General features: G+C 44.2%; 1 protein-coding gene across 5 annotated transcripts in view; it reads left to right on the forward strand.

Moving 5' to 3' along the window:
* Positions 1 to 12,652, forward strand: part of NOX5 (NADPH oxidase 5) — a 133,418-nt gene that overhangs the window by 101,087 nt on the left and 19,679 nt on the right. For all 5 annotated transcript variants that reach the window (XM_075346080.1, XM_075346078.1, XM_075346082.1 and 2 more), the window contains 3 exons: positions 8,105 to 8,287; positions 8,368 to 8,500; positions 10,092 to 10,231. In XM_075346080.1, coding sequence (XP_075202195.1) covers positions 8,105 to 8,287; positions 8,368 to 8,500; positions 10,092 to 10,231 — 456 coding nt within the window. The remainder of the gene's footprint in view (positions 1 to 8,104; positions 8,288 to 8,367; positions 8,501 to 10,091; positions 10,232 to 12,652) is intronic.

Below are 12,652 nucleotides of genomic sequence, written 5' to 3' on the forward strand. Positions count from 1 at the left end.
TATGGTGCATGCCTACTGTGGTCATGAAAAAATAGATATTAATGCTGTTGGTATCTAGAAATAGAGATTTAGTATATTTACTCACCTACAGAAACTTTTACCGGCTATTTTATGTCTCTCCGAGACCCACATGGTCAGGGATAATGTTCATTGGCTGAGGAAGGGATGAATCGCGCATGAATATCATTCCACATACTCGACCCATGCACGGGGTGTGAGTGTGTTGGTGCACAAATCCATCCCGTTCTCATGTACCAAATCAGTGATTGACCCGGGGGGCAGATTTGTATGTTTGCTTTGCACGCTGTATGGTATACAATTTATTCTGGTTGCGATATATATCCCTCCACCATATTCAGTCGAACCGGTAAAAAGGATATTGTCTATTTTAGATTCCCTTCCATCTGTGCCGACGCTTTTGATAGGGGATTTTAATAATTACTTACATCCCTATCTAGATAAATTACACTCGGGAAACATATCGGAGAACGCCGCCCCGACTTCATTTGCTAGAGCGCTCACAGAGCTGGGTTTTGTAGATCTTTGGCGTGCCCAACACCCCACAGCCAAACAATTCTCATGTTACTCTAGCTCCCACCACACCATGTCCCGGATAGACCTGGCTATTGGAAACGCACTTATGGCCTCATATACACAAAAGGTGGCCTACCTATCTAGAAGTGTATCTGATCACTCACCATTACATGTTACGCTTGCATGGGGAAACCCCCTCGCTCTGCCCAGGCCTATCTGGAAACTTAATCCCTTCTGGATCCAGCTTATTGTGGGATCTTTATATGATAACATTCTGGAATACTTTCATCTTAATGAGTGCTCTGCACCCCCACACATAGTTTGGGACTCTATGAAAGCTGTGGTAAGGGGCATATATATTAGAGAAATATGCATACGCAAAAATCAAACCAAATGTTGCACGCAGAGTCTGATTCAGGAGGTATCTGATGCGGAGGCTGCGGTGGTGCTCAACCCGACAGTAGAAACTAAAAACACTCTAGAGAAGGCACAGATGTCACTCAAAGAAAATCTCATGTCGGTGGCAGAAAATAAACGCTATTTCCTTAAACAAAATTATTTTATAGCGGGGGAGGGCGTGGGGCACCTACTGGCCACAGTCATTAGAGCACAGGAAGGATCTTCCTATATAAATAGGTTAAAGACGGAATCAGGTGACTTTGTAACAGCAAGCGAGGATATAATAAGAGAAATAAAGAGGTATTATATGCGGCTATACACATCAGACTGTGACCTCACGGAGACTGAGATTGAGCAGTATTTGGATGCTCTCTCTCTTCCTACACTGAGTGATGTTAACAGGGAATTGCTGGACCGGGACATCTCATTGGAAGAACTGGAGGAAGCGCTTGGCCAGACACAAAATGAAAAAGCTCCGGGAACAGATGGCCTGCCTGAGAGTTTTATAAAACGTATGCACCCTTACTGCTACCCAAACTACTTAAGGTATTTGAAGAATCTGAAAGGCAGAGGGTCCTCCCGCCCTCTATGAGGGAAGCCTTAATAGTCTTAATATTAAAACCCGGAAAAGATCCAGAGATCCCGGATTCGTATCGCCCAATTTCTCTCCTGCAAACAGACATTAAATTGCTGGCCAAGGTGCTCGCCAATAGGATGTCCCGAGTCATCTCATCTATAGTGCAGAGTGATCAGACAGGATTCATTCCATGCAGAGCCACATCTATGAATCTCAGGAAATTATATTTGGGAATTCAACATAGTTCTGAGGTACCGGGGGAAAGGGCAATTTTATCTTTAGACGCCGCTAAGGCGTTCGATAGCCTTGAATGGGAATATATGTGGGCTGTACTTCGGAAAATGGGCTTTGGACATAGATTCATAAATTGGGTAAAACTGCTATATGACTCACCGGTGGCGAAGGTTAGGGTTAATGGCAGGGTCTCCGAGTCTTTTCCTCTTGGAAGAGGTACTAGACAGGGATGCCCGCTTTCACCCTTGCTATTCGCGACTGCAGTGGAGCCGTTGGCAGTGGCAATACGGAAATCCAGGGAGGTAGCGGGATTTCGGTGTGGAGCCGTGGAACAAAAGATATCATTATACGCAGACGATCTACTCTTATATTTAGACAGGGTACGTTCCTCGATTTTGCCGGCAATGAATATCATTCGGGAATTTGGACAGAGGTCTGGTCTACGAATCAACTGGTCCAAGTCGGCTTTAATGCCGTTGGACCCCCTTCCGGGGGACTTTTCGGACTTACAGATTCCAGTTCCTGTGGTCCGGGAGTTTAAATATCTGGGAGTAATTGTCAGCCCAATCCCGAAGGATTTCCAGGCCCTAAATCTGGAACCCCTGTTACAGCGATTCAGAGCAAAAGTGCATACCTGGTGCCGTTTGCCGCTATCAAATATTGGCAGATCCAATTTAATTAAAATGGTAATGATGCCACAATTACTATACCTTATACATAATTCTCCAGTGTGCATATGTAGGGAATTTTTTGTAAAAATTAATACAATATTCCGGGAACTTATTTGGAAGAAAAATCAAGCTAGGATTCGACTGGAAGTGCTACAGCGGGGAAAGGAGGAGGGAGGACTGGCGGTACCAAACCCATATATATACTATATAGCCTCCCAGATGCAACATCTGAGGGGTTGGGGCAAAGAAGGAGGGTATGATACCAGTGGTGATATAGTGAGAGAGGGATCAGTATGGAAGTACCCAGGTTGCCGGTTGGATGTGGGACAAAGACAGATAAATGGGGCACGATATCCCACACTGGCTATGATATTCCGGGTGTGGGACAGGGGTAAGTCTCTTTTGGGGATAAGCGGACCTACAGAGCTCTGGCCACTGTGGCAGAACCCCGACTTGCCAGAAATTAAAAAATTAGTAGGGTTCAGAGGATGGGAAGATAAAGGGATCCATTTAGTGTCACAAGTACTACAAAATAATACTCTTAAAAGCTTTGAACAACTGAGAACGGAGTTTCACCTTCCGCATGTCTTCTTTTATCAGTATTTGCAGCTGAGACACGCACTGGAAAGACAGGGGAGGACAAACCCGGTAACAGTGACACATAATCAAACATTACATAGGCTGCTTACATCTGAGTCCTCTAAGGGTCTTATTTCGGAATTATATAAAAAATTACTACCTGCCCATCTGGAAACACATCCATTGATTGTTAAAAGCAAATGGGAACGAGACGTCGGTCCCCTGACGGAAGGCCAGTGGTCTGATATATTTGAACAAGTTGCTAAACTGGCGGTATCGGAGTGCCAAAAGCTGTCTCAAATATATCTCATCAACAGGGTATATAAAACTCCCAGTCTACTATTTAAGATGGGACTCAGACCAAACACACAGTGTGTTAGGTGTGGACAGGATGATGCCCATTTGATGCATTTTATGTGGGAGTGTGGACACATTGGTGATTTCTGGAACCAAACCCTGGGACTTATAGATCAAATATATCATATCACAATACAACCGTCGCCCCGCCTGTGCCTGTTGAGTCTGTGGGAAGGAGAAGTGGATCCGGATTCTCCAACAGCCCTGGGAATAGCACGTATCTTGTACCAAGCAAGAAAGCTACTTGCATATCACTGGTTAGACCAGACCTGGGCAAGGGGTGGCCCGCGGGCCACATCCGGCCCGCCTACTCTCTGTGACCGGCTCGCCTGGCTCAGGGCGTCCTTGCTGGCCGGTCACTGATGAGGGCAATCTGACCTGTTGTCCGGAGCTCCAGGTTTCGGGAGGTGCGTGGTCAGATTGCCCTCATCAATGCCCGGGCAAATGCCGGGGCCCTGGAGAGCCGGGGGGGCTCACTCGGCCTCGTCAGTTCTGGTGCCCCTTGGCCGGGGCCCACTCGCCTTAGTTCTGCTGCCCCCGGGCCGAGTTCCGGGGACCGCAGTCCTCGGCAGGAATCTGCAGCGCCATCCCTTTAGGGAGCAAAGACTTCCTGGTTGAACTTCATCTGTGGGCGGAGCTACCGGCCGGCGTCCTGCTCATCCCACAGATGAGAGTTGCAGTGCCAGCCAGCGACCCCCAGCACAGTGCTTCTTTCCGGCTCTGTGTGGGCCCCCTCTCCACCGTGACCTGAGCGGTATGTGCCCTCCCCACCCCCCGATTTATGGGCCCTGGTGAGCTGTATGGGCTCTTCTCCCCCCCCCCCCGTAGGTGTATGCCCTGCCCTGCCCCCCCCCGTGCCGTATGTGCTGGGCCCCAGAGCCGCGTGTGTGTCTGTCTGTATGTATATATGTAGCAGAGCTATGTGTGTATGTATGTATATATGTAGCAGAGCTATGTGTGTATGTATGTAGAAGAGCTATGTGTGTATGTAGCAGAGCTATGTGTATGTATGTATATATGTAGCAGAGCTATGTGTGTCTGTATGTAGCAGAGCTATGTGTGTATGTAGCAGAGCTATGTGTGTCTGTATGTAGCAGAGCTATGTGTGTATGTAGCAGAGCTATGTGTGTCTGTATGTAGCAGAGCTATGTGTGTCTGTATGTAGCAGAGCTATGTGTGTCTGTATGTAGCAGTGCTATGTGTGTATGTAGCAGTGCTATGTGTGTATGTATGTAGCAGAGTTATGTGTGTCTGTATGTAGCAGTGCTGTGTGTATGTAGCAGAGCTATGTGTGTATGTATGTAGCAGAGCTATGTGTGTCTGTATGTAGCAGAGCTATGTGTGTATGTATGTAGCAGAGCTATGTGTGTCTGTATGTAGCAGAGCTATGTGTGTATGTATGTAGCAGAGCTATGTGTGTCTGTATGTAGCAGAGCTATGTGTGTCTGTATGTAGCAGAGCTATGTGTGTCTGTATGTAGCAGAGCTATGTGTGTCTGTATATAGCAGAGCTATGTGTGTCTGTATGTAGCAGAGCTATGTGTGTCTGTATGTAGCAGAGCTATGTGTGTCTGTATGTAGCAGAGCTATGTGTGTCTGTATGTAGCAGAGCTATGTGTGTCTGTATGTAGCAGAGTTATGTGTGTCTGTATGTAGCAGAGCTATGTGTGTCTGTATGTAGCAGAGCTATGTGTGTCTGTATGTAGCACAGCTATGTGTGTCTGTATGTAGGATAGCTATGTATGTAGCAGAGCTACGTGTGTCTGTATGTAGCAGAGCTATGTGTATGTATGTAGCAGAGCTATGTATGTAGCAGAGCTATGTGTGTATGTATGTAGCAGAGCTATGTATGTACCATAGCTATGTGTGTATGTATGTAGCAGAGCTATGTATGTAGCAGAGCTATGTGTGTATGTATGTAGCAGAGCTATGTGTGTATGTATGTAGCAGAGCTATGTATTTATGTAGCAGAGCTATGTATGTATGTATGTAGCAGAGCTATGTGTGTCTGTAGCAGAGCTATGTGTGTCTGTAGCAGAGCTATGTGTGTCTGTAGCAGAGCTATGTGTCTGTAGCAGAGCTATGTGTGTCTGTAGCAGAGCTATGTGTGTCTGTATGTATGCAGCAGAGCTGTGTGTCTGTAGGCATGTATAATGTGTATCTATGTATGTCAGTGTATATGGCTGTATAGATGTGTCCGTTCTATATGTATTTTTGTGAGTTTGTCTTTAAATATGTATGTGTACGTATGTGTGTCTGCGTGTTGATGGGGCCCACTGGGACTCTTCCGCCCGGGGCCCACAAAAACCTGGAGCCGGCCCTGACCCTCATCACACGCTGCGTGTCGGGCAGGAAACAGAGGACAGATCCTGAAGCTCCGCACAGTGTAGGCAGCGGAACGCAGGAATCTCTCCTCTGTTCCTTGCCCGACACTTTTCTCTGTGACACACGCGCGCCCTGATATCGTCAGTACGGCGCGCGTGTGTCATTTGAAAAGTTCCCGCCCGGCAGGAGAAGCTGCAGAGGCGGGGGCCGTATGGAGAGAGGCAGCGGCGGGGGCTCCTAGGAATACAGTGTCGGCGCAGCCTGGCCATGTGAAGGAGAAGCAGCTCAGCGGGGGGCTCGTACGGAGGTGTCTGAGGACGGGAACGATAAGAAGAGAGGTGAGTGGTTACTAGTAACCTGCGGGGACAATGGGGGCGGGCAGGCGGGGGGCTGGGGGAGAGGGGTAACTTTTGACAAATATTTGGGGTGTAGTGGTTTAGTATATGGGAATGTAGTTTTACAGGTGTGGTATATGGGGGGGTGTAGTGGTGTAGTTTTATAGGTGTGTAGTGGTGTAGTATAATACAGGTGTATATAGGAGTGTAGTATAATACTACACCCCTATATACACCTGTATTATACTACACCACTACACCCCTATATACACCTGTAATATACTACACCCCTATATACACCTGTATTATACTACACCCCTATATACACCTGTATTATACTACACCACTACACCCCTATATACACCTGTATTATACTACACCCTTATATACACCTGTATTATACTACACCCCTATATACACCTGTATTATACTACACCACTACACCCCTATATACACCTGTATTATACAGGTGTATATCGGGGTGTAGTATAATACAGGTGTATATAGGGGTGTAGTATATTACAGGTGTATATAGGGGTGTAGTGGTGTAGTATATTACAGGTGTATATAAGGGTGTAGTGGTGTAGTATATTACAGGTGTATATAAGTGTGTAGTGGTGTAGTATATTACAGGTGTATATGGGGTGTAGTGGTGTAGTATATTACAGGTGTAGTGGTGTAGTATAATACAGGTGTTTATAGGGGTGTAGTGGTGTAGTATAATACAGGTGTAGTATATAGGAGTGTAGTATAATACAAGTGTAGTATATAGGGGTGTAGTGATGTAGTATAATACAAGTGTAGTATATAGGGGTGTAGTGATGTAGTATAATACAAGTGTAGTATATAGGGGTGTAGTGATGTAGTATAATACAAGTGTAGTATATAGGGGTGTAGTGATGTAGGTTATCACAGGTGTAGTATATAGTGATGTGCTGCAGTTTATTACAGGTGTAGTATATAGTGATGTAGTATATTACAGGTGTATATAGGGGTGTAGTGATGTAATATATAGTGGTATAGTATATAGAGGTGTAGTTTATTACAGGTGTAGTGTATACTGATGTATATTACAGGTGTAGTATGTGGCGGGTGTAGTGATGTAGTATATGGGGATTGTGTGTGTATGTATACATTGTGTGTATGTGTATATATATTATACACGCACAGTATATATGCGTGTTTGTGTGTATATATATATATATATATATATATATATATATATATATATATATATATATATATATATATATATATATATATATATATATATATATATATATATGTAGAACCGAGTTAATTATATTAGTCCGGCCCTCTAAAACCATCCCAATTTCTCATGCGGCCCCATGGGAAAATTAATTGCCCACCCCTGGGTTAGACCCTATACCACCAACATTACCAGAGCTCAAAAACAAATGAGATAACGTCATAAGATTGGAAAGGGGAGTTTATTTAAAAAGAAAAACATTGAAAAAGTTTTACAGCATTTGGCGGCCATGGATGGAGTTGCCGGGCCTACCCTCTAGTGCACTGGTTCGGGATGCAATGCTGGACCGGTTACTGTTGTGCCTGCAGTGATGACATGTGTGAGGAAGGGAATTAAAACTAGTTTTTTCTGTGACGAAGTGGACTTTGAATGAAGAGGTGAGAGAGGACTGGAACGGTTTCATGGATGACTGCACGGAGAGGGAGGGGCGGGAGAGTATAGCAATATGATGTGGAGCGACACGGCTGATGGAGGAGGTGTTCCTGTTAGTCTGAGGCATTATTGCATAATTTAAGTTTTGTTTATTTGTAGAGCCACGAGGTTTGTAGGCTCAAGCTATATAATATAATTATGATTTGAGAACTCTATTATATTTACATATATGCAGAGAAAGAACCTGATTTATAAATCACATGTGTTTATCTGTTTATTGTTATCAGTTATATGAAAAGTGAAATACTCTCTGTATTGATCCCTAATGATTTAATAAAAAAAGATCGGATTTAAAAAAGAAATAGAGATTTAGCCTCCATAAGGTCACCATCTGACTCCATCAGTTCTGGAGATTTTACCATTGATGAATATCATAAGGATTTCTACTTTAGGTATTTTACTGGACACACCTGTCGTACATCTGGATCTGGATTCTGTTATTCCTCCATACTCCCAAATTTTGGAAATGGTTTCTGGTCCCAGGATTCCTATTTGTGATGGAGAAAGTATTTGGAATGGCGGCGTCACGTATGGGTGGCCTGTACATTGAAGAAGTGAACTTGTTACCCTCAAAGGTACTTTGTACTTGAGTATTTTTACTTTGCTGAATCATTTACACTGCGCATCATTCAGTCATTCTTTGTTCTAAATGCAGGTGACACATCTGGTTGTTAAGAGGCCACCATCCTTTCAGTACAAGCCTGGTGACTACATATACCTGAATATACCCCTTATCGCCAAGTATGAATGGCACCCATTCACCATTAGCAGTGCCCCTGAGCAGGAAGGTAAGATACCTCAATAAGCCACACATTGGCGTCTATGGATATGGTGCATTGGACCACTGAATGTTTTAGTACTTTTGTGACTAATATCTTCTTTACTTCATCAATATACCAATATGCACAATTTGATATCCTTTTAAAAGGGAATCTTCAGTGCTGGAGAGGGAGAACGGGTTAATGCCGCGCTGCTGCAAAATGAATAAACTGTTGATTTATTATAATTCTTCTTTATTTCATAGGTCTACGCGTTTCAGGTATCAAGGTCCCCTTTTTCAGGACAAAGGAAGAAATCAACATTGATTTGTTCCTTAGTCCTGAAGAAAGGGACTTTGATCCCTGAAACGCGTAGACCTATGAAATAAAGAAGAATTATAATAAATCAACAGTTTATTAATTTCGCAGCAGCGCGGCATTAACCTCGTATTCGCTCTCCAGCACTAAGCTTAACCCACATGGGGCTGCGGCAGCCGCCATTATTTCACGCTTTCATAGGGGTTGTGTGACTTCCACAACCCCAATACGTGAGTGTTATTTTATGTACATTTAACTTTAATACCTGATAAGACCCTATTTTGACCTTTTTATCTTCAGCTTTAATATTTAAAGGGAATCTGTCAGCAGGTTTTTTTACTACCTCATCTGAGAGAAGCATAATCTAGGGAAAGAGATTATGAATCCAACGGTGTATTACTTAGGCCCCTTTCACACATCAGTTTTTTGCCATCAGTCACAATCCATTTTCTCAACGGATCCATCTTAGATTATGGCTAAATTGATGCGACTGAATTTGACTAGATGGGGGATAAATAATAATTGGAACATGCTCAGTTATAGAAAACGGAATCCGTCGCCGGATTCCATCATTTGACAGATTACGACGGATCCTGGACCCATAGGCTTCCATTCTACCAAACGACGGACGGCGAGAGATCTGTCGCTGTCCGTTTTTTTGACATAGACAAAAACCGTTACTTTGGCCGTTGTCTCCATCCGACAGACAAACAATTTTCTACAGATCCATCGAACGACAGATGAAACGTGAGGCCATCCATTGCAATCTGTTGACAATACAAGTCAATGAGAAAAAAAAAACGGATCCAGCGGCATCAGTCCCCGAATCCATTTTTTTCAAAATTCGACGGATTGTGACTGACGACAAAAAACTTATGTATGAAAGGGGCCTTACTGGGTGCAGCTGTTCTGACAAAAGCAAAGATTTTAGTTTTAGCACACCAGAGCTTAACAAGCTACCCCCGCCCGCACCAGGCTTTCAGTGTATATTTCTAAAGACAGAAGCTGCTAATCACAGAGAGAAGCAGAGTTGGACTTGAGCTCATGCACTGCTGAGTCCACTAATGATAAAGCAAGGAAGCTTAAACTAACATTGCAGGTACACAAAAACACACTTTATGATAAGAGAAGCCTGGCTGTAATCTGTATGTTAACCCTTGCAGCATGTTGTCTTCAGATTACATAGCAAAAACCTGCTGACAGATTCCTTTTAATTACCCTGGGTCTTAATTATAATACAATTAATTGTTAGGTTTCTTTTTTTTTTTTTTTTCGTGTTTTCCTTCTATTTTTTTCCCTGCAGAAACTCTATGGCTACATATCCGTTCTCTGGGTCAATGGACAAACAGTTTGTATGACTACTTCTATTCCCCAGAGTCTGCAAAGAGACATAATACTAAAAGACTGACCCAAAATGTAAAGAAGAAAAAACATCAAAGCCAGGTACAATCAACTACTTTATTAAAATAATAGCAATTTATATCACACGGGATGTCTAGATATACTAAAGGATAAACCATATCAATACAGGATTGTCTTTTTCCAGTGATATTTTTTGATTCTAGTACCACTAATAAGGGCCATTCTCTATCTATATACCGCATACCCTGTGAATAACTATTTTCAGTTACTCATTATAGCATTGTTATCATTGTTATCATTGCACAACATAGAAAAAAAAACAAAACAGATCATCAATAAAAGTCACAGAAACTATTTCTAAGCCTATGTTCAAATTGAGTTCTTTCAAAAATATGTGCAAGTAAAGTTCCAGCAATGCACTGCTATTTGATTGACAGGTGCAACAGGGGGTGCTATCTATTCCCTCTCCTGTCTGCTGCCTGTGCTGGAATTAATGTCTATGACGGTGACAAGGGGAGGAAGGTTAGGCAGGCAGACAGGCGAGAATAGATAAGAAGATCCGACCCACATATTCCCTTCCTGTTGCACCTGCCAATCAAATAGCAGTGCATTGCTGGAACTTTACTTGCACATATTTCTGAAATAAAACATCCAATCTCTGAACAAAAGCGATGCTTACATTCAGCGTCCTAGAGTCAGTATAGCACTGGCTTTACTTTATATATGAAAATTCTGCTGGTTGGTTCCCTGTAAAAAACCTAACTAGCTTCACTACCTATTGACTGGACTTGTATGGGATTACAGCTCTACGCAATTAACTCTAATGGAGCTAAGCTGCAAAACCAAACATAACTGTGATTGGGTTTTTGCACTTCAGAAGCCAATCTGTCAGGTTAATATGCTCTGCTTTACAAGAGCGGAACATTACAGGTGCAGGTCAGTTTTACTAATGTTTGAAATGGTACAAAACAAGAACATTTTCATTTGGCTGCTCACAGCGCTGGAAGAATATACAGGACTCTCAGTTTGAATCCAGCTTTATTCATGATACAATTGCTGCTTTGCTCCTGAAAGCGGTGATTGACAGGCCACTGTGTATGCACTACAGGGGGAGCACTCTGATCATGTACACTTCTGGAATCACACTGCGTCTGGTGTGTGCATTCAGCGTATTTTTTGTGCAGTTTTTGCCTACTACTAGTACAGCCCTGCACTTGTAATATGCTCTACTTACATAGGACTGTACAATGACACATTTGCTATAAAAATAGAAAGTTCAAAAACCTGTATGGCCCCCATAATTACTACTTTTTCTGGGGTGATTTCTATAATACAAAAAGTACAATTTACTTAGTCTGTGTATTGTTAATTTTACTGGGTATGAGCCCTTGTAAAGGAAAGGAAAGGCTGCCCACACCCCCTTAATTTTTTATGGTTATATAATGTATTGCCTGGTTGTTTTAGCTGGTTTGTATTCTGCAATAGTGGGTTTGCTGCAAACAGGGTTAAAGGGAACCTGTCAGGTCCACTCTGCAGCCAAGACCACGAGCAGTTTTGGGTACTTATTGCTAATCTCTGCCTAACCGTCCCTGTATACACTAGCATAGATAAAGGGATCTTTAGAAAAATAAATATCTTTTATTTTATGCTAATGATAGTGTGACGCCCTGGACTAGCCAGGTAGTCACATACATACCAACATACACACCCCCCACCCTAGACAGTAACAACAGTCAACCAAAAACCCTTGTTGCCTCCCTCCAGGGTCTGATGTCCACAGCAGGTGGGGCGGAGCCAGGCAGTTGGCCCCACCCACCGGTGAGTTCACAGGCCTGGAGGCGGGAAAAGCAGTAGATGAGTTCTGAAGGTGAAAGTGAGAGGTCAGAAAACTGCAAGTGTCTGGGTCGGAGCCCAGGCACTGACAGCAAGGTTGGCAGACGGTGGTGGCCGTCTGCAGAAGTTAGTGGAACTCTGCAGAGCCGTAGGACCTGGGTCGGGCGGTGGCCCACCGGTACCGAACCGGGGAGCGGAGTGAAGCTAAGCACACAGGAAGTGCCATCGGACCCCGACTAGGCTTGGAGCCGCCGACAATAGTCAAATCCGAGTGTGACAGGAACCCCAGGGGTTTCCCAACAACCAAGACCCGACAGAAGGCAAAAGTCCACACCGTGAGGATATACAGCCACCGCCACAGGCTAGAGATCCAAGGGCCAGCGCCTGCGGGCAAAACGGGCTCCTACGGCACCTATACGCCGGGGAGCGGACTACCGGTGGGCAACCACAGGAGTCAGAACATTCTAAAAGGTGCAGGGAAAGACAGCCACCATCAGCCGTCCGGGGAGAGCACAACAACACTGCAGCCGGCTGCGGGACCCGTCCATCCGGCCGTTTTGGTTTACCAGAGACTCTGTCATTGATTGTCTGAGTGAGTACACCAGTGCTGTCCGGCACCGCGCCGCGCTGTCCCTGCAACCCTGCACCCCAGCCATCCAGCCTCCCCGT

This window comes from Anomaloglossus baeobatrachus, chromosome 4 (assembly GCF_048569485.1).
Source record: "Anomaloglossus baeobatrachus isolate aAnoBae1 chromosome 4, aAnoBae1.hap1, whole genome shotgun sequence".
In the NCBI taxonomy this organism is placed as follows: domain Eukaryota; kingdom Metazoa; phylum Chordata; class Amphibia; order Anura; family Aromobatidae; genus Anomaloglossus; species Anomaloglossus baeobatrachus.